The 27,240-nt window shown below is 50.9% G+C and overlaps 1 protein-coding gene and 1 non-coding gene across 10 annotated transcripts in view; one reads left to right on the top strand and one right to left on the bottom strand.

The window, feature by feature from the left end:
• The window catches only part of LOC104670340 (poly(A)-specific ribonuclease PARN-like), a 92,461-nt gene that overhangs the window by 42,975 nt on the left and 22,246 nt on the right, over positions 1-27,240 (top strand). For 2 of the 9 annotated variants that reach the window (XM_030924379.1, XM_030924375.1), the window contains one exon: positions 12,970-13,538. The exons of 4 other annotated variants lie outside the window; for them this stretch is intronic. In XM_030924379.1, coding sequence (XP_030780239.1) covers positions 12,970-13,023 — 54 coding nt within the window. In that variant the 3' untranslated portion in view covers positions 13,024-13,538. Of the gene's footprint in view, positions 1-1,841; positions 10,124-12,969; positions 13,539-27,240 lie in introns of those variants that run through there. 3 more of the 9 variants (XM_030924377.1, XM_030924374.1, XM_030924376.1) reach the window with 2 other exon arrangements.
• LOC115895418 lies at positions 20,983-21,085 on the bottom strand. Its single transcript, XR_004055612.1, has one exon. It is a non-coding gene; the product is annotated as a U6 spliceosomal RNA (small nuclear RNA).

The following is a 27,240-nucleotide window of genomic DNA, read 5'->3' as shown; positions in this document are numbered from 1 at the left end:
AAAATTCTAAATTAATCCCACACTCTTTGTTTTCTAGGCAGTTGACTGTTTTTCCCCCCTGAATATCAGGCTTTCTGTGATCCAGCCCAACGTTTCTGTGGAGTCTAATCACTTGTTTGTTACTCTCCTTTTTCCAAGACTGATTTATTTGTTCCCTAAGAGGTGCTTTGTTTTGAATTTTCTCTTGTTGTTCTCAGTGTTTGTTGTTCACAACTTGCCCTTAACTCTCCGTGTGCAGCTTTTGCTTTTTGTTACCTGCTACCTTGCCTGAGAGGTGATCTTTCCTTTCTCTGAACTCCCATAGAACATTGTACCTCTCTCTGTTACATAAATTTTGTCTTGTATTATACAACATAACCCCCTTCTAGGTGGTTAGCTCCTTGGACAAAGAGCGTAGCCATTTTGTTGTCTGTGTCTAAGTGCCTAAGGTAACACATTGCGTGTAAGCAGTTAATGAATGTTCAGTGGAACGAAAGTGGTCTTTAATTAAATTCTGGTAGAAAGAGCAAGTGATTTGTTGAAGAGTAGTAAGTGGGTTAGGATACGCAGTTTTATCCCTCACTTTATTACTAAGGCTACCTGGGTAAGTTACTTAACTTCTTTATGTTCTGGCATTGCCAGAGAGATAAAATGTTTTGTTCTGTTGTTTTTTTCCATCTGCCTTTAGAAGAAGTGATGAGAATAAATTAGAAAACCTAATAAATTAGAAGGCTGGGTGTGGTGGTGCCTACCTGCAGTGCCTGCTACTTGAGAGGCTGTTACAAGAGAATTGCTTGAGTCTGGGAGTTCAAGGCTAGTCTGGGCAACATAGTGAGACCCTGACTCAATGAAAAGGTAGAACTTTCACATGCACTGGTATCAAAATTTGCTTTTAAAAGGACACTAAAGAATCCACATTTTGGAGTTGCCTTTTAGGGGAGAGTGTTTTCTTATGAACCATCTTGATACTTGAGCATGACCTTTCAGAAGACGCTGGTCTAGAACTGTGCTATATGTTGGCCCTGGAGGTAGCTGTAATTCTCCTTGTTCCTTGCTTGTAAAGCTTTCTAGTGGTATTGAGAGATTACAAACATCATTATTACATTTTTTTGACTTTGCATTCAAACTGCGTGTTCATACTTTGCCCATTAATTTAACTATAGCCATTGAAGCTTTTCAATGGTAAATATATCAAGGTAGCTAAATACAGTCTGTATTTACAGGCTTGAAAAGCTAATTGGAAACAGCAGTTTCCTATGATGCATGAATAACATTGAAGAGAAGTGTAGTTTACAAAGGGTCAGGAGTATGACTACTCAGTCTAGCATGGCAATTATGTATGTAAATGAGTTAATTCAAAATTAGAGGACTCTCATTTCAGCTCTACACTTCCTGATCAAAATAAACTTGAGAAATGAATTGTCTAATCTAGGCACTTGCTATTAGTGCCTCTTGAGCAATTTTCTGGAGTTGAAACAGTAATTATATGTGTATTGAAAGGCCTGTGTTTCTAAGGCCATTTTTACTAACATTTCAAAGGTGATCTCAGGAGAGGTCTAAGCTGGTTTATAGTATACCCATTTCCTGTATAAACCACTTAATTTTAATGACTCTGCTTGTCTCACTGTTATGATAAATTTGTGCAGTAGATCACAGCCTGTTAGCTATTACTGGAAGTTTTCTGAATTTATTATAGGCCTCTCAAATACGTAGTTTTTAACATTTTATTGGACCCCCCCCACCCCTTCCCAATTTCAACTATTAAATGCTTAAATTTGTTGTTTTGGTTATGCAGAAGTTAGTTATCAGGTTATATGGTTCCCAATGAGTGAGGAAATTGGGAAGATTTTTTTTTTTTTCAGTACTTGTTGACTAGAAATGGGTTTTGTAGTTCAGCTTAAGGAGGACACCTTCAGAGTCTCTTCGGGGAGCAGCTCGATGTTGTCGGTGTACCAAGAGGCCCACCAGAGGAGGCTAACGAAGATGATGGCGGCGCCCAGGTAGACCAGCATGTCGTAGAAGTCCAGGTCCACAAAGACACCAGTGAACAGCACCGCCACGCCCACCATGCCGAAGACGACGCCCAGCCAGAAGAAATGCTGGCAGCGGCCGAGGCTCTACCGCTTCCCGGTCGTATTGACCGTCCTTACTGAAAGCTCCATGATGCTCCCACCATCGCCGCCGCAAGGTCCAAAGAGCCAGGAGGCAGGCGGCGCCGCTACAGGCGACTGCAGCCTCTGGGTCCCCATGGCAACGCCGTCGGGGTGCGTACCTCAGTGAGGGGCGGGACCAGAGGACGGGAAAATTGGGCTGCCTGTGATGCTCCCGGCAGGCGCTCATGCGCAATACGCCCCGTTGCCCGCGGCCGGTTTCTGCGCCTGCGCAATGATCACTGTGGTGCGTCCCTGGAGTGTCAGCCCCTTTGTGGTCAGCTTGGGACGCTCAGGCTCTGGGTGGGAGAAGACGGATTCTCGGGAAGGTATCCACGTTCCTCTCTCCACACCCCGGGTGTCTGAGCGAGGGCGAGATTCTGGAGATTTCTGGCTGGGTTGTGCCGCAGCCTCCAAAACCTGAGCAACCGACATCTCAGGAACCTTCAGGACACTTGAAGACTGGCTCAGGGAACTCTCCTGCACTACAGAGGTGCTGGGGATGGCCTGTTGCATTTGAAGTAGGGCCTCCAAGTCCTTGATAGCCTGAGAGGCCTGTGGATCCACAATAGTAAAGGACTGAGAAAGATACAGGCTGCCCCATATGGACCTGGGTGGCCAGTGACGGGGTTCCAGAAACCAAACCAGGTGGTGGAGACTGAGTTTGAGAGGCCGAGGAAGATTCTGGGGCTGGCGCTGCGAGGCCACAGGCATCAGGGCCTGGCTCAGAGAGACAGCAGGGACCTGGAGGTGGTTCTCAGAGGCCATGGGGACAGCAAGTTGGCTCTTAAAAGCCAAAGAAACTACAGGCTGGCTCTTAGAAGTAAAAATGGCTACAGGGTGTCTAGCAGAGATGGAGGGGGCTACAATCAGGCCCTTAGTGGCGTAGAGAGGGGAAGGCACAGGCTGGTGCAGAGGCAACACAGGATGCACCGGATGGGTGGCAGGCGGTTGATCCATCGACGGCGGCTGGGCATCCGGGTCTGGGGAGCCAACGGTCTCCGAATTTTTGTCATCTTCAGGCTCGGGACCCAGATCCTCTTTGCCAGAGTCTTGAGAGGCGTTGCTCTCCTTGACCCCTTCCTCTCCATCTTTGTCCTTGCTTTTCCTTCCCAGCCGTTCTTCTACGTGGGCCGAGGCAGGCACGGTCAGGGAAGCTTCTCTTTGAAGGGTCCTCCTATGACGCCGCCACTGCATCAGCGGCCCCGACCTTTGCTCTTAATCCCAGGTGGACCAGCAGGAATGTCTGGCCCCATCTTGCCAGTGGGAGAGAAACCTCTACCTGACTGGCTAGTCTGATGCAGAGGAAGCCAGAGCACAGGCAACAAGGGCCTTGAGCTAAAGACAGTGCAGCCATCTCCACGTCCTGCTTTGTGCTGGGCAAGGCAGTGAATGTGTTGAACCAGGCCCTCCCTCGTGTGCCTCTCCTGGACAACAAGCTCACTTGCCTGTTGCCGGTCAGGCCCACCCGTGCCAAGGCAAATTGGCTGGAGAAGGATGTTCTCAAGCATGCCCAAGGTGGGTTGTGGGGAAGAGCAGTTGAGGCACAGGCAGGCTGGACTTGTTTATTTATTTATTGAGACGGATTATAGGAACGTGCTGTCATAACTTATTTTATTTTTAATTAATTATTACTAGTTTTGAAACTGAATCTCGCTCTGTCACCCAGCCTGGAGTGCAGTGGCACAGTCTCAGCTCACTGCAACCTCCCTCTCCAGAGTTCAAGGGTTGAGGTCGCATAGGACACCCGAGTGAAGTAGGTGAAGTCCCAGAGGACACTGCAGTGGTAGAGGTGTCTGTGGTCTCAGAAAATCATCAGAGAAGGTGGTTAGAGGTACCAGAGTACGCTCGAGTAAAATAGGAGGTTGAGATGCCAGGGGACACGCGAGTGGTGGAGCTGGAGAAGATGGTAGAGGTACCAGAAGACACTCGAGGGAAGGTGTCTTTGATCTTAGAAAATCAACTGGGAGATCCGTGTTTCCACCAAGATGGTGGCGCTGGGCTCGGGGTGACTAGAGGAGACGACAGGGCCATTTCCCTTCGCCAGGACCCGACACACCACCCTTCGCTCGCGCACCCCTCTGCCATCAAGCTATCTGCCAGCCTGGGCGCCCGCTGTCCGCTGCCGATTTCTGCGCCTGCGCAATGATCACTGTGGTGCGTCCCTGGAGTGTCAGCCCCTTTGTGGTCAGCTTGGGACGCTCAGGCTCTGGGTGGGAGAAGACGGATTCTCGGGAAGGTATCCACGTTCCTCTCTCCACACCCCGGGTGTCTGAGCGAGGGCGAGATTCTGGAGATTTCTGGCTGGGTTGTGCCGCAGCCTCCAAAACCTGAGCAACCGACATCTCAGGAACCTTCAGGACACTTGAAGACTGGCTCAGGGAACTCTCCTGCACTACAGAGGTGCTGGGGATGGCCTGTTGCATTTGAAGTAGGGCCTCCAAGTCCTTGATAGCCTGAGAGGCCTGTGGATCCACAATAGTAAAGGACTGAGAAAGATACAGGCTGCCCCATATGGACCTGGGTGGCCAGTGACGGGGTTCCAGAAACCAAACCAGGTGGTGGAGACTGAGTTTGAGAGGCCGAGGAAGATTCTGGGGCTGGCCCTGCGAGGCCACAGGCATCAGGGCCTGGCTCAGAGAGACGGCAGGGACCTGGAGGTGGTTCTCAGAGGCCATGGGGACAGCAAGTTGGCTCTTAAAAGCCAAAGAAACTACAGGCTGGCTCTTAGAAGTAAAAATGGCTACAGGGTGTCTAGCAGAGATGGAGGGGGCTACAATCAGGCCCTTAGTGGCGTAGAGAGGGGAAGGCACAGGCTGGTGCAGAGGCAACACAGGATGCACCGGATGGGTGGCAGGCGGTTGATCCATCGACGGCGGCTGGGCATCCGGGTCTGGGGAGCCAACGGTCTCCGAATTTTTGTCATCTTCAGGCTCGGGACCCAGATCCTCTTTGCCAGAGTCTTGAGAGGCGTTGCTCTCCTTGACCCCTTCCTCTCCATCTTTGTCCTTGCTTTTCCTTCCCAGCCGTTCTTCTACGTGGGCCGAGGCAGGCACGGTCAGGGAAGCTTCTCTTTGAAGGGTCCTCCTATGACGCCGCCACTGCATCAGCGGCCCTGACCTTTGCTCTTAATCCCAGGTGGACCAGCAGGAATGTCTGGCCCCATCTTGCCAGTGGGAGAGAAACCTCTACCTGACTGGCTAGTCTGATGCAGAGGAAGCCAGAGCACAGGCAACAAGGGCCTTGAGCTAAAGACAGTGCAGCCATCTCCACGTCCTGCTTTGTGCTGGGCAAGGCAGTGAATGTGTTGAACCAGGCCCTCCCTCGTGTGCCTCTCCTGGACAACAAGCTCACTTGCCTGTTGCCGGTCAGGCCCACCCGTGCCAAGGCAAATTGGCTGGAGAAGGATGTTCTCAAGCATGCCCAAGGTGGGTTGTGGGGAAGAGCAGTTGAGGCACAGGCAGGCTGGACTTGTTTATTTATTTATTGAGACGGATTATAGGAACGTGCTGTCATAACTTATTTTATTTTTAATTAATTATTACTAGTTTTGAAACTGAATCTCGCTCTGTCACCCAGCCTGGAGTGCAGTGGCACAGTCTCAGCTCACTGCAACCTCCCTCTCCAGAGTTCAAGGGTTGAGGTCGCATAGGACACCCGAGTGAAGTAGGTGAAGTCCCAGAGGACACTGCAGTGGTAGAGGTGTCTGTGGTCTCAGAAAATCATCAGAGAAGGTGGTTAGAGGTACCAGAGTACGCTCGAGTAAAATAGGAGGTTGAGATGCCAGGGGACACGCGAGTGGTGGAGCTGGAGAAGATGGTAGAGGTACCAGAAGACACTCGAGGGAAGGTGTCTTTGATCTTAGAAAATCAACTGGGAGATCCGTGTTTCCACCAAGATGGTGGCGCTGGGCTCGGGGTGACTAGAGGAGACGACAGGGCCATTTCCCTTCGCCAGGACCCGACACACCACCCTTCGCTCGCGCACCCCTCTGCCATCAAGCTATCTGCCAGCCTGGGCGCCCGCTGTCCGCTGCCAATTTCTGCGCCTGCGCAATGATCACTGTGGTGCGTCCCTGGAGTGTCAGCCCCTTTGTGGTCAGCTTGGGACGCTCAGGCTCTGGGTGGGAGAAGACGGATTCTCGGGAAGGTATCCACGTTCCTCTCTCCACACCCCGGGTGTCTGAGCGAGGGCGAGATTCTGGAGATTTCTGGCTGGGTTGTGCCGCAGCCTCCAAAACCTGAGCAACCGACATCTCAGGAACCTTCAGGACACTTGAAGACTGGCTCAGGGAACTCTCCTGCACTACAGAGGTGCTGGGGATGGCCTGTTGCATTTGAAGTAGGGCCTCCAAGTCCTTGATAGCCTGAGAGGCCTGTGGATCCACAATAGTAAAGGACTGAGAAAGATACAGGCTGCCCCATATGGACCTGGGTGGCCAGTCACTGGGTTCCAGAAACCAAACCAGGTGGTGGAGACTGAGTTTGAGAGGCTGAGGAAGATTCTGGGGCTGACCCTGCGAGGCCACAGGCATCAGGGCCTGGCTCAGAGAGACAGCAGGAACCTGGAGGTCTCAGAGGCCATGGGGACAGCAAGTTGGCTCTTAAAAGCCAAAGAAACTACAGGCTGGCTCTTAGAAGTAAAAATGGCTACAGGGTGTCTAGCAGAGATGGAGGGGGCTACAATCAGGCCCTTAGTGGCGTAGAGAGGGGAAGGCACAGGCTGGTGCAGAGGCAACACAGGATGCACCGGATGGGTGGCAGGCGGTTGATCCATCGACGGCGGCTGGGCATCCGGGTCTGGGGAGCCAACGGTCTCCGAATTTTTGTCATCTTCAGGCTCGGGACCCAGATCCTCTTTGCCAGAGTCTTGAGAGGCGTTGCTCTCCTTGACCCCTTCCTCTCCATCTTTGTCCTTGCTTTTCCTTCCCAGCCGTTCTTCTACGTGGGCCGAGGCAGGCACGGTCAGGGAAGCTTCTCTTTGAAGGGTCCTCCTATGACGCCGCCACTGCATCAGCGGCCCCGACCTTTGCTCTTAATCCCAGGTGGACCAGCAGGAATGTCTGGCCCCATCTTGCCAGTGGGAGAGAAACCTCTACCTGACTGGCTAGTCTGATGCAGAGGAAGCCAGAGCACAGGCAACAAGGGCCTTGAGCTAAAGACAGTGCAGCCATCTCCACGTCCTGCTTTGTGCTGGGCAAGGCAGTGAATGTGTTGAACCAGGCCCTCCCTCGTGTGCCTCTCCTGGACAACAAGCTCACTTGCCTGTTGCCGGTCAGGCCCACCCGTGCCAAGGCAAATTGGCTGGAGAAGGATGTTCTCAAGCATGCCCAAGGTGGGTTGTGGGGAAGAGCAGTTGAGGCACAGGCAGGCTGGACTTGTTTATTTATTTATTGAGACGGATTATAGGAACGTGCTGTCATAACTTATTTTATTTTTAATTAATTATTACTAGTTTTGAAACTGAATCTCGCTCTGTCACCCAGCCTGGAGTGCAGTGGCACAGTCTCAGCTCACTGCAACCTCCCTCTCCAGAGTTCAAGGGTTGAGGTCGCATAGGACACCCGAGTGAAGTAGGTGAAGTCCCAGAGGACACTGCAGTGGTAGAGGTGTCTGTGGTCTCAGAAAATCATCAGAGAAGGTGGTTAGAGGTACCAGAGTACGCTCGAGTAAAATAGGAGGTTGAGATGCCAGGGGACACGCGAGTGGTGGAGCTGGAGAAGATGGTAGAGGTACCAGAAGACACTCGAGGGAAGGTGTCTTTGATCTTAGAAAATCAACTGGGAGATCCGTGTTTCCACCAAGATGGTGGCGCTGGGCTCGGGGTGACTAGAGGAGACGACAGGGCCATTTCCCTTCGCCAGGACCCGACACACCACCCTTCGCTCGCGCACCCCTCTGCCATCAAGCTATCTGCCAGCCTGGGCGCCCGCTGTCCGCTGCCGATTTCTGCGCCTGCGCAATGATCACTGTGGTGCGTCCCTGGAGTGTCAGCCCCTTTGTGGTCAGCTTGGGACGCTCAGGCTCTGGGTGGGAGAAGACGGATTCTCGGGAAGGTATCCACGTTCCTCTCTCCACACCCCGGGTGTCTGAGCGAGGGCGAGATTCTGGAGATTTCTGGCTGGGTTGTGCCGCAGCCTCCAAAACCTGAGCAACCGACATCTCAGGAACCTTCAGGACACTTGAAGACTGGCTCAGGGAACTCTCCTGCACTACAGAGGTGCTGGGGATGGCCTGTTGCATTTGAAGTAGGGCCTCCAAGTCCTTGATAGCCTGAGAGGCCTGTGGATCCACAATAGTAAAGGACTGAGAAAGATACAGGCTGCCCCATATGGACCTGGGTGGCCAGTCACTGGGTTCCAGAAACCAAACCAGGTGGTGGAGACTGAGTTTGAGAGGCTGAGGAAGATTCTGGGGCTGACCCTGCGAGGCCACAGGCATCAGGGCCTGGCTCAGAGAGACAGCAGGGACCTGGAGGTGGTTCTCAGAGGCCATGGGGACAGCAAGTTGGCTCTTAAAAGCCAAAGAAACTACAGGCTGGCTCTTAGAAGTAAAAATGGCTACAGGGTGTCTAGCAGAGATGGAGGGGGCTACAATCAGGCCCTTAGTGGCGTAGAGAGGGGAAGGCACAGGCTGGTGCAGAGGCAACACAGGATGCACCGGATGGGTGGCAGGCGGTTGATCCATCGACGGCGGCTGGGCATCCGGGTCTGGGGAGCCAACGGTCTCCGAATTTTTGTCATCTTCAGGCTCGGGACCCAGATCCTCTTTGCCAGAGTCTTGAGAGGCGTTGCTCTCCTTGACCCCTTCCTCTCCATCTTTGTCCTTGCTTTTCCTTCCCAGCCGTTCTTCTACGTGGGCCGAGGCAGGCACGGTCAGGGAAGCTTCTCTTTGAAGGGTCCTCCTATGACGCCGCCACTGCATCAGCGGCCCTGACCTTTGCTCTTAATCCCAGGTGGACCAGCAGGAATGTCTGGCCCCATCTTGCCAGTGGGAGAGAAACCTCTACCTGACTGGCTAGTCTGATGCAGAGGAAGCCAGAGCACAGGCAACAAGGGCCTTGAGCTAAAGACAGTGCAGCCATCTCCACGTCCTGCTTTGTGCTGGGCAAGGCAGTGAATGTGTTGAACCAGGCCCTCCCTCGTGTGCCTCTCCTGGACAACAAGCTCACTTGCCTGTTGCCGGTCAGGCCCACCCGTGCCAAGGCAAATTGGCTGGAGAAGGATGTTCTCAAGCATGCCCAAGGTGGGTTGTGGGGAAGAGCAGTTGAGGCACAGGCAGGCTGGACTTGTTTATTTATTTATTGAGACGGATTATAGGAACGTGCTGTCATAACTTATTTTATTTTTAATTAATTATTACTAGTTTTGAAACTGAATCTCGCTCTGTCACCCAGCCTGGAGTGCAGTGGCACAGTCTCAGCTCACTGCAACCTCCCTCTCCAGAGTTCAAGGGTTGAGGTCGCATAGGACACCCGAGTGAAGTAGGTGAAGTCCCAGAGGACACTGCAGTGGTAGAGGTGTCTGTGGTCTCAGAAAATCATCAGAGAAGGTGGTTAGAGGTACCAGAGTACGCTCGAGTAAAATAGGAGGTTGAGATGCCAGGGGACACGCGAGTGGTGGAGCTGGAGAAGATGGTAGAGGTACCAGAAGACACTCGAGGGAAGGTGTCTTTGATCTTAGAAAATCAACTGGGAGATCCGTGTTTCCACCAAGATGGTGGCGCTGGGCTCGGGGTGACTAGAGGAGACGACAGGGCCATTTCCCTTCGCCAGGACCCGACACACCACCCTTCGCTCGCGCACCCCTCTGCCATCAAGCTATCTGCCAGCCTGGGCGCCCGCTGTCCGCTGCCAATTTCTGCGCCTGCGCAATGATCACTGTGGTGCGTCCCTGGAGTGTCAGCCCCTTTGTGGTCAGCTTGGGACGCTCAGGCTCTGGGTGGGAGAAGACGGATTCTCGGGAAGGTATCCACGTTCCTCTCTCCACACCCCGGGTGTCTTGAGCGAGGGCGAGATTCTGGAGATTTCTGGCTGGGTTGTGCCGCAGCCTCCAAAACCTGAGCAACCGACATCTCAGGAACCTTCAGGACACTTGAAGACTGGCTCAGGGAACTCTCCTGCACTACAGAGGTGCTGGGGATGGCCTGTTGCATTTGAAGTAGGGCCTCCAAGTCCTTGATAGCCTGAGAGGCCTGTGGATCCACAATAGTAAAGGACTGAGAAAGATACAGGCTGCCCCATATGGACCTGGGTGGCCAGTCACTGGGTTCCAGAAACCAAACCAGGTGGTGGAGACTGAGTTTGAGAGGCTGAGGAAGATTCTGGGGCTGACCCTGCGAGGCCACAGGCATCAGGGCCTGGCTCAGAGAGACAGCAGGAACCTGGAGGTGGTTCTCAGAGGCCATGGGGACAGCAAGTTGGCTCTTAAAAGCCAAAGAAACTACAGGCTGGCTCTTAGAAGTAAAAATGGCTACAGGGTGTCTAGCAGAGATGGAGGGGGCTACAATCAGGCCCTTAGTGGCGTAGAGAGGGGAAGGCACAGGCTGGTGCAGAGGCAACACAGGATGCACCGGATGGGTGGCAGGCGGTTGATCCATCGACGGCGGCTGGGCATCCGGGTCTGGGGAGCCAACGGTCTCCGAATTTTTGTCATCTTCAGGCTCGGGACCCAGATCCTCTTTGCCAGAGTCTTGAGAGGCGTTGCTCTCCTTGACCCCTTCCTCTCCATCTTTGTCCTTGCTTTTCCTTCCCAGCCGTTCTTCTACGTGGGCCGAGGCAGGCACGGTCAGGGAAGCTTCTCTTTGAAGGGTCCTCCTATGACGCCGCCACTGCATCAGCGCCCTGACCTTTGCTCTTAATCCCAGGTGGACCAGCAGGAATGTCTGGCCCCATCTTGCCAGTGGGAGAGAAACCTCTACCTGACTGGCTAGTCTGATGCAGAGGAAGCCAGAGCACAGGCAACAAGGGCCTTGAGCTAAAGACAGTGCAGCCATCTCCACGTCCTGCTTTGTGCTGGGCAAGGCAGTGAATGTGTTGAACCAGGCCCTCCCTCGTGTGCCTCTCCTGGACAACAAGCTCACTTGCCTGTTGCCGGTCAGGCCCACCCGTGCCAAGGCAAATTGGCTGGAGAAGGATGTTCTCAAGCATGCCCAAGGTGGGTTGTGGGGAAGAGCAGTTGAGGCACAGGCAGGCTGGACTTGTTTATTTATTTATTGAGACGGATTATAGGAACGTGCTGTCATAACTTATTTTATTTTTAATTAATTATTACTAGTTTTGAAACTGAATCTCGCTCTGTCACCCAGCCTGGAGTGCAGTGGCACAGTCTCAGCTCACTGCAACCTCCCTCTCCAGAGTTCAAGGGTTGAGGTCGCATAGGACACCCGAGTGAAGTAGGTGAAGTCCCAGAGGACACTGCAGTGGTAGAGGTGTCTGTGGTCTCAGAAAATCATCAGAGAAGGTGGTTAGAGGTACCAGAGTACGCTCGAGTAAAATAGGAGGTTGAGATGCCAGGGGACACGCGAGTGGTGGAGCTGGAGAAGATGGTAGAGGTACCAGAAGACACTCGAGGGAAGGTGTCTTTGATCTTAGAAAATCAACTGGGAGATCCGTGTTTCCACCAAGATGGTGGCGCTGGGCTCGGGGTGACTAGAGGAGACGACAGGGCCATTTCCCTTCGCCAGGACCCGACACACCACCCTTCGCTCGCGCACCCCTCTGCCATCAAGCTATCTGCCAGCCTGGGCGCCCGCTGTCCGCTGCCGATTTCTGCGCCTGCGCAATGATCACTGTGGTGCATCCCTGGAGTGTCAGCCCCTTTGTGGTCAGCTTGGGACGCTCAGGCTCTGGGTGGGAGAAGACGGATTCTCGGGAAGGTATCCACGTTCCTCTCTCCACACCCCGGCTCTTTGAGCGAGGGCGAGATTCTGGAGATTTCTGGCTGGGTTGTGCCGCAGCCTCCAAAACCTGAGCAACCGACATCTCAGGAACCTTCAGGACACTTGAAGACTGGCTCAGGGAACTCTCCTGCACTACAGAGGTGCTGGGGATGGCCTGTTGCATTTGAAGTAGGGCCTCCAAGTCCTTGATAGCCTGAGAGGCCTGTGGATCCACAGTAGTAAAGGACTGAGAAAGATACAGGCTGCCCCATATGGACCTGGGTGGCCAGTGACGGGGTTCCAGAAACCAAACCAGGTGGTGGAGACTGAGTTTGAGAGGCCGAGGAAGATTCTGGGGCTGGCCCTGCGAGGCCACAGGCATCAGGGCCTGGCTCAGAGAGACAGCAGGGACCTGGAGGTGGTTCTCAGAGGCCATGGGGACAGCAAGTTGGCTCTTAAAAGCCAAAGAAACTACAGGCTGGCTCTTAGAAGTAAAAATGGCTACAGGGTGTCTAGCAGAGATGGAGGGGGCTACAATCAGGCCCTTAGTGGCGTAGAGAGGGGAAGGCACAGGCTGGTGCAGAGGCAACACAGGATGCACCAGATGGGTGGCAGGCGGTTGATCCGTCGACGGCGGCTGGGCATTCGGGTCTGGGGATCCACCCCGGCTGTCTGAGCGAGGGCGAGATTCTGGACCCTTCTTTAGTAACGTCCTTCTCACAACTAGGCGTGTAGCTTGGCCGCAGTTGCAGGCACTTACTGAAGAGTTGATAGTTTTCCTTTGTTTTCCTGGAGAAATGGCAAAATTCGGTTCTGATGTCAGGTCTTGATTCTGGTCATGTTTGCCCTCCTGAAGATTATTAACATACTTCTGGTAGTTAATAGTTGACATAGAGGGGAATGTCTTCAGCTCCTTCCCTTTTGTTGTTTCACTTTTTTTTTTTTTTTACCTGTTTGTCAAGAACCTTAGCACTAAAAAGCCGGGCTGTTGCTTTTCCCACTACTCCCAACTGTGAAAGATAGGGAAAATGTGTCAAAAACAGAAAACCTGGCTGGAACCGGAAAATTAAATAGCTTAAAAATGAACTCGGTCGGGCGTGGGGGCTCACGCCTGTAATCCCAGCACTTTGGGAGGCCAAGGCGGGCGGATCACAAGGTCAGTGTTTGGACAAACGGAGGCAAGATGGTGCACTTCCGGATTCTTCTTCACCAACTTTTCCCGCGCATGGGAAAATGCCCCCGGCGCCTGGGAAGATGCAGACCAACTGGGCATGCACCAGGTGACGTCAATCCGAAGAGACCAAGATTTACCTGGTCGCACCTGCGGAACGCCCCCTGACACGCCCGTGCCCCGCCTATTGCCCTCCCACTCCTAGAAAAGCCGCTGCGGACTGATGCCACGGGCGGCCTTCCTCAGTTCTCCACTCCTGTCGGGATGTCAGGACTGCAGGAACTCCGTCCGAGAGCCCCACTGGGGGTCTCTGTCGGCCTTCTTTGCCGGAGGCCGACAGATCTCTTACCCACACCTTAGGTGACCAAAATAAATTTGCAGTTTTGCTCCTACACTTGCCTACTCGCTGGTTCTTTTGTGCCCGCTCTGGTGGTCTTAGAAAAACAAATCAGTCAGGAGATTGAGACCATCCTGGCTAACATGGTGAAACCCTGTCTCTACTAAAAATACAAAAAAAACTAGCCGGGCGAGGTGACAGGCGCCTGTAGTCCCACCTACTCAGGAGGTTCAGGCAGGAGAATGGCGTGAACCCGGGAGGCGGAGCTTGCAATGAGCTGAGATGCGCCACTGCACTCCAGCCTGGGCAACAGAGCCAGACTCCTCAAAAACAAAAAGAAATGAACTCATCCTGGCCGGGCTCGGTGGCTCATTCCTGTAATCCCAGCACTTTGGGAGGTGGAGGAGGGCGGATCGTTTCAGGCAGGAGTTTAAGACCAGCCTGGCCAACATGGTGAAATCTTGTCTCTACAAAAATACAGAAGTTAGCCGGGCATGGTGGCAGACGCCTGTAATCCCAGCTAAGGAGGCCAAAGCAGGAGAATCGTTTGAACTAGGGAGGCTGAGGTTGCAGTGAGCTGACATCGTGCCACTGCACTCCAGCCTGGGTGACATAGTGAGACTCTGTCTCAAAAGAAATAAAAACAAAAGAATTAGAAAATAATGCTTGTATTTTTTACCACCCGCTGTTTCAGTCGGAAAGTATAATTTTCTCCTTGGCCTTGATGGGGTGGCTCACACCTGTAATACCAGCACTTTTGGGAAGCCGAGGCAGGTGGATCATTTGAGGTCAGGAGTTCGAGACTAGCCTGGCCAAAATTGTGAAACCCCCATCTCTACTAAACATACAAAAAAATTAACCAGGCATGGCCGGGTGGAGTGGCTCACGCCTGTAATCCCAGCGCTTTGGGAGGCCGAGGCGGGCGGATCACCTGAGCTCAGGAGTTCAAGACGAGCCTGGCCAACATGGTAAAACTCCATCTCTACAGAAGTATGAAAATTAGCCTGGCATGATGGCAGGTGCCTATAATCCCAGTTGCTCGGGAGGCTGAGGCGGAAGAATCACTTGAACCCGGGAGGCGGAAGTTGCAGTGAGCCGAGATCGCGCCATTGCACTCCAGCCTGGGAGAGCACGACTTGGTCTTAAAAAAAAAAAAAAAAAAATTTAGCCAGGCATGGTGGTACATGCCTGTACTCCCAGCTACTCTGGAGCCTGAGGCAGGAGAATCGCTTAAACCCAGGAGGCAAAGATTGCAGTGAGAGGAGCCTGTGACACTGCTCTCCAGCCTGGGTGATGGAGCCAGACTCCCTCTCAAAAAAAAAAAAAAAAAAAGAAACTATAATTATTCTCCTCATTAGGTTTTATCTGATACTAGTTTGATACAAGAGCCACTTATAAATGAAGGCTATTTCTTAGCTATTGCATTGGATTTCAAAGTGCAGTCCCAAAGCAGCAGCAGCAGCACCACCACCACGACCTGGGAACACGTTAGAAATGTAAATTACAAAGTCCCACCCAAAACGCCTGAATCCCAAACTCAAGATTAGGGGTCAGCCTTGGGTTTTTGTTGTTGTTGTTTGGTTTTGTTTTGTTTGAGATGAGTTTCCGTCTGTCACTCAGGCTGGAGTGCAGTGGTGCGATCTCGGCTCACTGCAACCTCTGCCTCTCAGGTTCAAGCGATTCTTCTGCCTCAGCCACCCCAATAGCTGGGATTACAGGCATCTGCCACCACGCCTGTCTAATTTTTGTACTTTTAGTGGAGACGGGGTTTTACCATGTTGGTCAGGCTGGTCTTGAACTCCCGACCTCAAACAATCCGTCTGCCTCGGCCTCCCAAAGTGCTGGAATTACAGGTGTGAGCCACCGTGCCCGGCCAGCCCTGTTTTAAAAAGCACTTTAATACATGCTAGAGTTTGAGAACCACTGCGCTATTGCAGTACTTTAAATCTAGGGATGTCAGGTTAAATACAGACTACCCAGATAAAACACTGAAAGTTTTTTTAGTATAATTGGAACCCAAATACTGTCTGAGATATGCTTATACTTTAAAAATTCAGTGTTTCTCTGAAATTTAAATTTAAGTGGGCACACTGTATTTTTATTTGCTAAGTATGGTAGTGCTATTTAAATCTTTCTCATGTAGCTTTTAATTTTAGACTTATAAGAACATAGGATGAATCCATCATGTTTTAGGTTAACTGCTGTTTTTTTTTTTTTTTTTTTTTTGAGACGGAGTCTTGCCCTGTGGCCAGGCTGGAGTGCAGTGGCACGATCTCAGCTCACTGCAAGCTCCGCCTCCCAGGTTCAAGCGATTCTCCTGCCTCAGCCTCCCGAGTAGCTGGGACTACAGGTGAGTGCCACCATGTCCAGCTCATTTTTTGTATTTTTAGTGGAGACGGGGTGTCATCATGTTGGTCAGGATAGTCTTGAACTCCAGACCTCGTGATCCGCCCACCTCGGCCTCCCAAAGTGCTGGGATTACAGGCATGAGCCACTGCGCCTAGCCTTCTTTTTTGTTGAGATGGAGTCTCTCTCTCTGTCACCCAGGCTGGAGTGCGCACTGGCACAATCTCAGGTCACTGCAACCTCCACCTCCTAAATTCAAGCGATTCTCCTGCTTCAGCCTCTGGAGTAGCTTGGATTATAGGCATGCACCACCACCCCTGGCTAATATTTTTGTATTTTTAGTAGAGATAGGGTTTCACCATGTTCACTGGGCTAGTCTTGAACTCCTGACCTCTAATGATCCATCCCTCTCGGCATCCCAAAGTATTAGGATTACGGGTGTGAGCCACCGTGCCTGGCCTGTATTTTTCTTTTAAAGTAATTCCATAAAGAAAATCTGAAAAAGATGACTGATTTTTTTTTTTTTTTTTAAGGAAAACTCTATTCACTGAAAAACCAGTATGGGCTGGGTGCAGTGGCTCACGTCTGTAATCTCAGCACTTTGGGAGGCTGGGCAGGTAGATTGCTTGAGATCAGGAATTCGAGACCAGGCTGACCAACATGGTGAAACCCTGTTTCTACTAAAAGTACAAAATTTAGCTGGGCATGGTGGCAGGCACCTGTGGTCCCACCTACTTGGGAGGCTGAGGCAGGAGACTCCCTTGAACCCAGGAGGCAGAGGTTGCAGTGAGCCGAGATGGCACCACTGCACTCCAGCCTGGACAACAGAGCCAGACCAGGTCTCAAAAAAACCAAACCAAACCAAAACAAAACAAAACAAAAAAACCGCAGTGTGATAAAATACACCAGAATGTTCACAATGCTTTGCATGGCAGAATGGTATCATGAATAATATTGACTTATAAACTCCACCCAGAAGAATGGCAGGGCAGATTTGTTTCACTTTCTCAGGCTGAGATAATTTTTACTTTGTGAACCTAATTTTATCTATGTGATATGTCATGGGTTTAGGAAAGTAAATTAGTTCCTACTACTATTTTGATTTCTTAAGAAGTCTTTTTAAAAAGATAAAACCAATTTACTACAGTGTAATTTTCATAGAATCGTATATACCTATTTTAAGTGTATGATGAGTTTTGTCAAATGTATGTATTTGTGACACTACCACAACAGTCAAGATACAGAATATCCCACACCCCAGAACATTCCCTTTTATATACTTGGGTTTGTTTCTGGACTCTCTCTTCTGTATTTTTGTTGTTGTTGTTGTTTTTTGAGAAGAGCTGTCACCCAGACTGGAGTGCCATGGGGCAATCTCAGCTCACTGCAATCTTTGCCTCCCGGGCTCAAGCGATCGTCTCATCTCAGCTTCCCAAGTAGCTGGGACTACAGTCACGTGCCACCAAGCTCAGCTAAGTTTTGTCTTTTTTGCAGAGGCAGGGTTTCACCCGGCTGGTCTCGAATGCCTGAGCTCAAGCAATCTACCCACATCTGCCTCCCAAAGTGCTGGGATTACAGGCGTGAGCCACCACACCAGGCCAAGCCACCATGCCCAGCCAAGCCACCGCGCCCGGCCTCTTTTTTTTTTTTGAGATAGAGTCTCACTGTCACTCTATTGCTCAGGCTGGAGTGCTTTACAGTGATATGATCTCGGCTCACTGCAACTTCCGTTTCCTAGGTTCAAGCCTTTCTCCTGTGTCGGCTTCCCAGTAACTGGGATTACAGGTACACGCTACCTGCCCAGCTCATTTTTGTATTTTAGTAAAGACTGGGTTTCACCATGTTGGCAAGGCTGGTCTCGAGCTCCTGACATCAGGTGATCCAGCCACCTCAGCCTCCCAGAGTGCTGGGATTACAGGCACCTGCAATCATGCCTGGCTAATTTTTGTATTTTTGTAGAGACAGGGTTTCACCATGTTGGCCAGGCTGGTCTTGAACTCCTGACCTCAGGTGATCCACCCGCCTTGGCCTCCCAAAGTGCTGGGATTACAGGCGTAAGCCACTGGGCCTGGCCTAGAATTTTTAAATTGCGTATATAGACATTTATAATGAAAAACAAATAGGATCTTTACTTGCTATGGCAAAGTCCCTTTTTAAAAGTTTTTTATTAGGCTGGACGCAGTGGCTCACACCTGTAATCCCAGCACTTTGGGAGGCCGAGGCGGGCGGATCACCTGAGATGAGGAGTTCGAGATCAACCTGACCAACATGGAGAAATCCCATCTCTACTAAAAATACAACATTAGCCGGGCATGGTGGCACATGCCTGTAATGCCAGCTACTCGGGAGGCTGAGGCAGGAGAGTCGCTTGAACCTGGGAGGCGGAGGTTGCGGTGAGCCAAGATTGCACCATTGCACTCCAGCCTGGGCAATAAGAATGAAACTCCATCTCAAAAAAAAAAAAAAAAAAAAAAAAAATTCTTGTATTAATAGAATTGGAAGTTGGTTGGTTAATTCAAATGGCTTCCCACTAGTAACCTACTAGACATAGTAGTCAGTGGACTGTTAGCATCACTCATATATTTTATAGGGAAATGGAAGGTAAATACGTGTTGCTTACATCAGGCTCAGTTAAGAGAATTGCTCCTGCACTTGGACTTTTCTTTTTTAAAGAGGATGAATTTCTCCTATCTCACTGCATAACAATAACATTTATTGAACACTTACTATGTGTCAAGCATTGTCTTAAGTGCTTTAAATTATCAATTCCTTTAATCATCAACAACCCTATGAATGAGTACCATTAGTATCTCCTTTTATAGATGAGGAAACTGAGGTATACAGGGAAGAAAATTAAATTGTTCACAATTATGCACACTGTGGGTGGTAGAGTTTGAATTCAAACCCAGTCTGGTTGTTAGAACCCATTCTTTTTTTTTTTTTTTTTTTTTTTTGAGGTGGAGTCTTGCTCTGTTGCCCAGGCTGGAGTGCACTGGCACGATCTCGGCTTACTGCAACTTCCACCTCCCGGGTCCAAGCGATTCTCCTGCCTCAGCCTCCTGAGTAGCTGGGACTATAGGCGTGCACCACCATGCCCAGCTAATTTTTGTGTTTTTAGTAGCGATGGAGTTTCACCATATTGGTCAGGCTGGTCTTGAAGTCCTAACCTCGTGATCTACCCGCCTTGGCCTCCCAAAGTGCTGGGATTACAGGCATGAGACACTGCAGCCAGCCTCATGTCACAGTCTATTAATCACTTATTCTAAGAAAAAAAATTCTCACTCCTGCAATCCCAGCCCTTCGGGAGGCCAAGGTGGCCGGATTACCTGAGGTCTGGAGTTTGAGACCAGCCTGGCCAACGTGGCAAAATCCCGTCTCTACTAAAAATATAAAAACATTAACTGGGTGTGGTGGCACATGCCTGTAATCTCAGCTACTTGGCAGGCTGAGGCAGGAGCATCGCTTGAACCCGGGAGGCAGAGGTTGCAGTGAGTGGAGATTGCACCACTGCATGCCAGCCTGGGCGACAGAGTGAGACTCTATCTCAAAAAAAAAAAAATGTTCCTTAAGCTTTCTCAATTATAAATATTCCCTTTGTATAGAAATCTCTCTATAGGTAATGGTACATGCCTGTAATCCCAGCACTTTGAAAGGCCAACGCAGAAGCATTGCGGGAGGCCACGAATTTCAAGACTAGCCTGGGCAACAAAGCGAGAACCCGTCTCTAGGAAAAATAAAATAAAAAATTAGTCAGGCATGGTGGTGGCCACCTATAGTACAAGCTACTCAGGAGGCTGAGATCAGAGGATCACTTGAGCCCAGCAATTCAAGGCTGAGTGAGCTATGATTGAGCCACTGCCCTCCAGCTTGGGTGACAGGGTGAGACCCTGTCTCAAAAAAAAATTTTTTTTCAAGGTCTGGGTGAGAATGGAAACACCACCCATACACCTCCCCCACCTCAACACACACACACACACACGCGCACACGCACGCACACACGCACACACGCACACACACACGTGCGCGCACACACACACACACGCTAAACGTCGTCCTTTTTTCCTGCCTATGGATTTGATGCCTTCTATGGGGAGAGGTGCTCTCAGCAGGACGTCTCTGCAGGTTCCGTGGGGCTCATCCTAAGGCACATGCTGGAAGGCAGAATGCCAAGGTGCTTGCACACAGGCCCTCAGGGGCAGGTACGGAAGCCAGAGCCGGATCAGCTATGCGTCAGAAAGGGCTGGGGAAATGAGAGGAAAACCTCACAGCTTTTTCCCTCCCTCCCCAGGGAAGACACACACAGTGCCGGGAGCCCAGAGCAACCTGGGGAGACTCCCCAGGCTCTCCTAGACCTCTTACAGTTCAGAAGGGAGGAGGGCACTCAGGGCCGGCCTTGGGCCCTCCCTATCACTATGTCCTACTTAGATCTCCACCAGGAAAGAATGAGGCCTTGAGCTAGTTGGAAGAGGAGCAACGAAGGTTCAAAGTAAGACCTGGTTCTAGAACAGAGCTCTCCTCTGGCAGGAGGGAGGTCAGGGGAGACCTGGAAAGACAGAGGCTGGGGTGGCCAATGGTACAACTCTGAGAACAGAGCAGAGAAAGGAAACCGATCCCCAGAAAGCAAGCAGCCTCTGTATGGAAAACTGCCCTTCCCCCTCACTGCTTACACAGGGTTCGACCTCCTGGACCCTGCATAGGGAGACCTGGTGATCCCAGAAGACTGTCGGGAAAGCACCCTGATTCCTGGTCTTGTGCAGAAGGCTATCACTAGCTTTGCTGATTTTATATGAGGACGACGATGATGATTTTTTTTTTTTTCTTTTTTTTCTGAGACAAAAGTCTCTCTCTCTCCCAGGCTGGAGTGCAGTGGCAGCAATCTCTGCTCATTGCAACCTCCACCTCCCGGGTTTAAGTGATCCTCCTGCCCCAGCCTCCCGAGTAGCTAGGATTATAGGCACCTGCCACTACAGCTGGCTAATTTTGTATTTTTAGTAGAGACAGGATTTTGCCATGTTGCCCAGGCTGGCCTGAGACTCCTGATCTCAAATGATCCCCCCACCTTGGTTGCCCAAAGTACTGGGATTACAGGTGTGAGCCACTGCGCACCCGGCCTATTATTATTTTTATATGAAACACTTCAAAAATTGGCGTGCCATCCTTACACAGAGGACTGCTAATCTCTGTATCCTTGGAGTTTTAGTGTATGCGCTGCGCAAGCGAGCACAACTAGATTTGCTGATTTTGAGCAGCCCTTCCTATTGGCCACTGGAAATTGGACTGGAGGAGGCAGCCGGCTCAACCAGCGCTCCTCCCGCAGTCCTGCTGTGCTCAAGGTCAAGGTGAGGCTATTGACAGGGTTGAGGACCTGGGAAAGCCCTGGAGTCTGAGCCAAGCACAAGACCTTTGTTCTTTTTTTTTTTTTGAGATGGAGTCTCGCGCTGTCGCCCAGGCTGGAGTGCAGTGGCCGGATCTCAGCTCACTGCAAGCTCCACCTCCCGGGTTCACGCCTTTCTCCTGCCTCAGCCTCCCGAGTGGCTGGGACTACAGGCGCCCACCACCTCGCCCGGCTAGTTTTTTTGTATTTTTTAGTAGAGACGGGGTTTCACCGTGTTAGCCAGGATGGTCTCCATCTCCTGACCTCGTGGTCCGCCCGTCTCAGCCTCCCAAAGTGGTGGGATTACAGGCTTGAGCCACCGCGCCCGGCCCTGACCTTTGCTCTTAATCCCAGGTGGACCAGCAGGAATGTCTGGCCCCATCTTGCCAGTGGGAGAGAAACCTCTACCTGACTGGCTAGTCTGATGCAGAGGAAGCCAGAGCACAGGCAACAAGGGCCTTGAGCTAAAGACAGTGCAGCCATCTCCACGTCCTGCTTTGTGCTGGGCAAGGCAGTGGATGTGTTGAACCAGGCCCTCCCTCGTGTGCCTCTCCTGGACAACAAGCTCACTTGCCTGTTGCCGGTCAGGCCCACCCGTGCCAAGGCAAATTGGCTGGAGAAGGATGTTCTCAAGCATGCCCAAGGTGGGTTGTGGGGAAGAGCAGTTGAGGCACAGGCAGGCTGGACTTCTTTATTTATTTATTGAGACGGATTATAGGAACGTGCTGTCATAACTTATTTTATTTTTTAATTAATTATTATTAGTTTTGAAACTGAATCTCGCTCTGTCACCCAGCCTGGAGTGCAGTGGCACAGTCCCAGCTCACTGCAACCTCCCTCTCCAGAGTTCAAGGGTTGAGGTCGCATAGGACACCCGAGTGAAGTAGGTGAAGTCCCAGAGGACACTCCAGTGGTAGAGGTGGCTGTGGTCTCAGAAAATCATCAGCTAGAGGAGATGGTAGAGGTACCAGAGTACGCTCGAGTAAAATAGGAGGTTGAGATGCCAGGAGACACGCGAGTGGTGGAGCTGGAGAAGATGGTAGAGGTACCAGAAGACACTCGAGGGAAGGTGTCTTTGATCTTAGAAAATCAACTGGGAGATCTGTGTTTCCACCAAGATGGTGGCGCTGGGCTCGGGGTGACTAGAGGAGACGACAGGGCCTTTTCCCTTCGCCAGGACCCGACACACCACCCTTCGCTCGCGCACCCCTCTGCCATCAAGCTATCTGCCAGCCTGGGCGCCCGCTGTCCGCCGCCGTGTTCCACTTCACCTCTGCGGACAGGCGCACTGGGCTGCGGGCGGCGGCGCCTCCTTCGGGTCCTCTGCGGAGTAGCTCGCGGCCTGTAGCCCCTGCCGGGAGGGCCCCGCAGCCCCGCGATGCGGATAGGCAGCGACGGCCGGAGGCCGGAAATGAAAGCCGGGATTTCCCGGCGGTTCCGGCGCCCCCTTTCCCCGCCTCGGTTCTGGATAAGGAAGCGCGGGCCCCGCGTGAACCCGGCGGAGGGCGGCAGCGAAAGGGAACGAGGCGGTGGCGGGCGGAGGGCGAGGGCGACGATGACCCGTGAGGCGGCCGCCACAGCCCAGGCGCGGGGGCGACGACAGAGGGGAGGTACGGTGTCAAGAAAACATGGTCCCCATTATTATGTAAAATTAAAATATGGAAGAGATGATCCCTACCATCAACCAGCTTACAACCAGAGGCACTGACAAATGTATACAGATGGCTGTAATGTTAAAAATCTCTAAGAGCCTGATTTTAGAACTCACCAGTCCTCAGAAGTTTGGCGAAATATGAGTTGTTAAGCCAACGCTCAGATCAAGGTAGCAGCAAGACTGGTGTGGCAACCTGTTTTTAATCAGTGACTCTAAGCTGTGATCACCCTGATGTCACCGAATGGCCACAGCCTGTAACAGATCACCAGGAGAACCTCAGTCTGACGACATTGAAGCTAACTGAATGAAGCGTGCAGCTGCAAAGCATCTAATGCAATGCCTCATTACCAGCTGTGGAAATGAGGCCTGCACGAATGAGTTTTGTGCTTCCTGTCCAACTTTTCTTCGTATGGATAATAATGTAGCAGTTATTAAAGCCCTCGAGCTTTCTAAGATTAATGCAAAACTCTGTGGTCCTGAGAACTCGAAAGGTGCCCCCAACAACTCCTGCTCTGAGATAAAAATGAACAAGAAAGGTGCTAGAATTGATTTTAAAGATGTGACTTACGCCCCTTCTCGGGGTCATGATGGGCAGCAAGATGGCATCTGCCAGTAGGGTCGTTCAGGTTTATTGCCCCAGAGAAGTGAATGCACACATACTGTCTGTACCTAAATGTTCATAGAAAAAAAAGATTTACTAGCAAAGAACTGGGGTCCAGAGCTGAGGGATTCCAGCCTGGCAGCAGGAGTGTGGCATCTCAGCAGGCAGTGAAACCACACACTCTTTTTTTTTTTTCTTTTTTGAGACGGAGTCTCGCTCTGTCACCCAGGCTGGAGTGCAGTGGCCCGATCTCAGCTCACTGCAAGCTCCGCCTCCCGGGTTTACACCATTCTTCTGCCTCAGCCTCCCGAGTAGCTGGGATTGCAGGCGCCTGCCACCTCGCCCGGCTAGTTTTTTTTGTACTTTTTAGTAGAGACGGGGTTTCACCGTGTTAGGTGAAACGTCAGGATGGTCTCGATCTCCTGACCTCGTGATCCGCCCATCTCGTCCTCCCAAAGTGCTGGGATTACAGGCTTGAGCCACCACGCCCAGCCAAAGAGAGATTCTTGAAGGCCATCATGTATGCCAAAGGATTTGGCATGCTGTAAAACAAAACAAAATGAAACAAAAAAGGAAGAAAAAATTTAAAATTTTTAAAAATATAACAAGAGGGATAAATTTTTGGTGGTGATAGTGTCCCAGTACAAAAATGCTGTAAGTTAGTGAACCACAGTAGTCACCTATGTCTGTGCCTCCGTTCTTTACTGGGGGCATGTGGGATGGAATAGCAGATTTCAGCTACATAGATGAACAAATCCTTTATTATTATTATATTTTGTGTGTGAAAGTGTTACATATTTTTTCACTTGTATATACAGAGGTTACATATTTCTTCACTTGTATATACACAGAGGTTTTTCTGAATATTTATTTTAAGGGTAAAATCACATTTGCTTGTGTTTATTACTGCTTGAGGTTGAGCGTTTTGAGTATTTAAAAAATAAATGCCAACAGAACTACTCTCCCAAGGAAAATATTGCCACCATTTGTAGCAATGTAACCTTCAAGCCTGGGCTACTTTTTTATCCCTGTATCTAAATCAAATCAGGAACTGTATTTTTTTTTTAATGATTTGCTTTTGAAACTTGAAGTCTTGAAAACAGTGTGATACAATTACTACTGTTCTAGCCCCCAGAGAGTTTTCTGTGCAAAATCTTGAGAATCAATAAAGATGGAAGGGAGAAACTGGAATATTTTACCTGCAGCCCTCAGAACTTCAGTAACAGCACAACAAATTAAAAACTCATGCCACAGTATGTCGTCTTCGTGTGTCTTGCAATGAACTGTTTCAGTAGCCAATCCTCTTTCTTAGTATATGAAAGAACAGGGATTTTTGTTCTTGTTGTTATTTTAAGCGTACTGGGGAAAGTGCAGTTGGTAAAATGAAATGCTAGTCAAGCCTACTGCAACAAAGTTAGGAAGTTTCTTGTTTATTATAAACAAATAGCATGTGAAGGTGTACTTAAGATAGACTTTTTATTAATTACTTATTACCTAAGAAGAGGTACCAGAAGACACTCGGGTGGCGTCTGCAGTGTCTGAAAATCATCAGGTGGAGAAGGTGGAAGAGGTACCAGAAGACACTCAGGTGGCGCCTGCAGTCTGAAAATCATCAGGTGGAGAAGGTGGAAGAGGTACCAGAAGACACTTGGGTGGTGTCTGGAGTGTCTGAAAATCATCAGGTGGAGAAGGTGGAAGAGGTACCAGAAGACACTCAGGTGGCATCTGCAGTGTTTGAAAATCATCAGGTGGAGAAGGTGGAAGAGGTACCAGAAGACACTCCGGTGGCGTCTGCAGTGTCAGAAAATCATCAGGTGGAGTGCTGGAAGAGGTACCAGAAGACACGCGGGTGGCGTCTGCAGTGTCTGAAAATCATCAGGTGGAGAAGGTGAAGAGGTACCAGAAGACACTCGGGTGGCGTCTGCAGTGTCTGAAAATCATCAGGTGGAGAAGGTGGAAGAGGTACCCAAAGACACTCGGTTGGCGTCTGCAGTGTCTGAAAATCATCAGGTGGAGAAGGTGGAAGAGGTGCACAAAGACACTTGGGTGGCGTCTGCAGTGTCTGAAAATCATCAGGTGGAGAAGGTGGAAGAGGTACCAGAAGACACTCGGGTGGCGTCTGCAGTGTCTGAAAATCATCAGGTGGAGAAGGTGGAAGAGGTACCCAAAGACACTGGGGTGGCATCTGCAGTGTCTGAAAATCATCAGGTGGAGAAGGTGGAAGAGGTGCCCAAAGACACTCGGGAGGCGTCTCCAGTGTCAGAAAAGCATCAGTTGGAGAAGGTGGAAGAGGTACCAGAAGACACTCGGGTGGCGTCTGCAGTGTCTGAAAATCATCAGGTGGAGAAGGTGGAAGAGGTACCAGAAGACACTCGGGTGGCGTCTGCAGTGTCTGAAAATCATCAGGTGGAGAAGGTGGAAGAGGTACCAGAAGACACTCAGGTGGCATCTGCAGTGTTTGAAAATCATCAGGTGGAGAAGGTGGAAGAGGTACCAGAAGACACTCCGGTGGCGTCTGCAGTGTCAGAAAATCATCAGGTGGAGTGCTGGAAGAGGTACCAGAAGACACTCGGGAGGCGTCTGCAGTGTCTGAAAATCATCAGGTGGAGACGGTGGACGAGGTACCAGAAGACACGTGGGTGGCGTCTGCAGTGTCTGAAAATCATCAGGTGGAGAAGGTGAAGAGGTACCAGAAGACACTCGGGTGGCGTCTGCAGTGTCTGAAAATCATCAGGTGGAGAAGGTGGAAGAGGTACCCAAAGACACTCGGTTGGCGTCTGCAGTGTCTGGAAATCATCAGGTGGAGAAGATGGAAGAGGTACCAGAAGACACTCGGGAGGCGTCTGCAGTGTCAGAAAATCATCAGGTGGAGAAGGTGGAAGAGGTACCAGAAGACACTCGGGTGGCGTCTGGAGTGTCTGAAAATCATCAGGTGGAGAAGGTGGAAGAGGTGCCCAAAGACACTCGGGTGGCGTCTGCAGTGTCTGAAAATCATCAGGTGGAGAAGGTGGAAGAGGTACCAGAAGACAATCGGGTGGCGTCTGCAGTGTCTGAAAATCATCAGGTGGAGAAGGCGGAAGAGGTACCCAAAGACACTGGGGTGGCATCTGCAGTGTCTGAAAATCATCAGGTGGAGAAGGTGGAAGAGGTGCCCAAAGACACTCGGGTGGCGTCTGCAGTGTCTGAAAATCATCAGGTGGAGAAGGTGGAAGAGGTACCAGAAGACAATCGGGTGGCGTCTGCAGTGTCTGAAAATCATCAGGTGGAGAAGGTGGAAGAGGTACCCAAAGACACTGGGGTGGCATCTGCAGTGTCTGAAAATCATCAGGTGGAGAAGGTGGAAGAGGTGCCCAAAGACACTCGGGAGGTCTCCAGTGTCAGAAGAATGTGGGACCAACACCGGTGGCGCGCAGGTCCGAAACATAGGTGGAGTGGCAGGTCACCGGTGTCTGTGTCTGAAAATCATCAGGTGGAGAGAGGTGAAGAGGTACCACAAGACACTCGGGGTGGCGTCTGCAGTGTCTGAAATCATCAGGTGGAGAAGGTGGAAGAGGTACCACAAGACACTCGGGGGTCGTCGTGCAATGGTCTGAAAAATCATCAGGTTGAGAAGGTGGGAGAGGTTCCTGGCTTCAAGTGATTCTCTTTGCCCTCAGCCCTTCCTGAATAGCTGAGACTACCAGGCGCCCACCACCATGCCCAACTAATTTTTGTATTTTTAGTAGAGACAGGGTTTCACCATTTTGTTAG

The sequence above is a fragment of the Rhinopithecus roxellana genome, chromosome 20, assembly GCF_007565055.1.
Source record: "Rhinopithecus roxellana isolate Shanxi Qingling chromosome 20, ASM756505v1, whole genome shotgun sequence".
Taxonomy (NCBI): domain Eukaryota; kingdom Metazoa; phylum Chordata; class Mammalia; order Primates; family Cercopithecidae; genus Rhinopithecus; species Rhinopithecus roxellana.
This window is presented reverse-complemented; position numbering and strand designations above follow the sequence as displayed.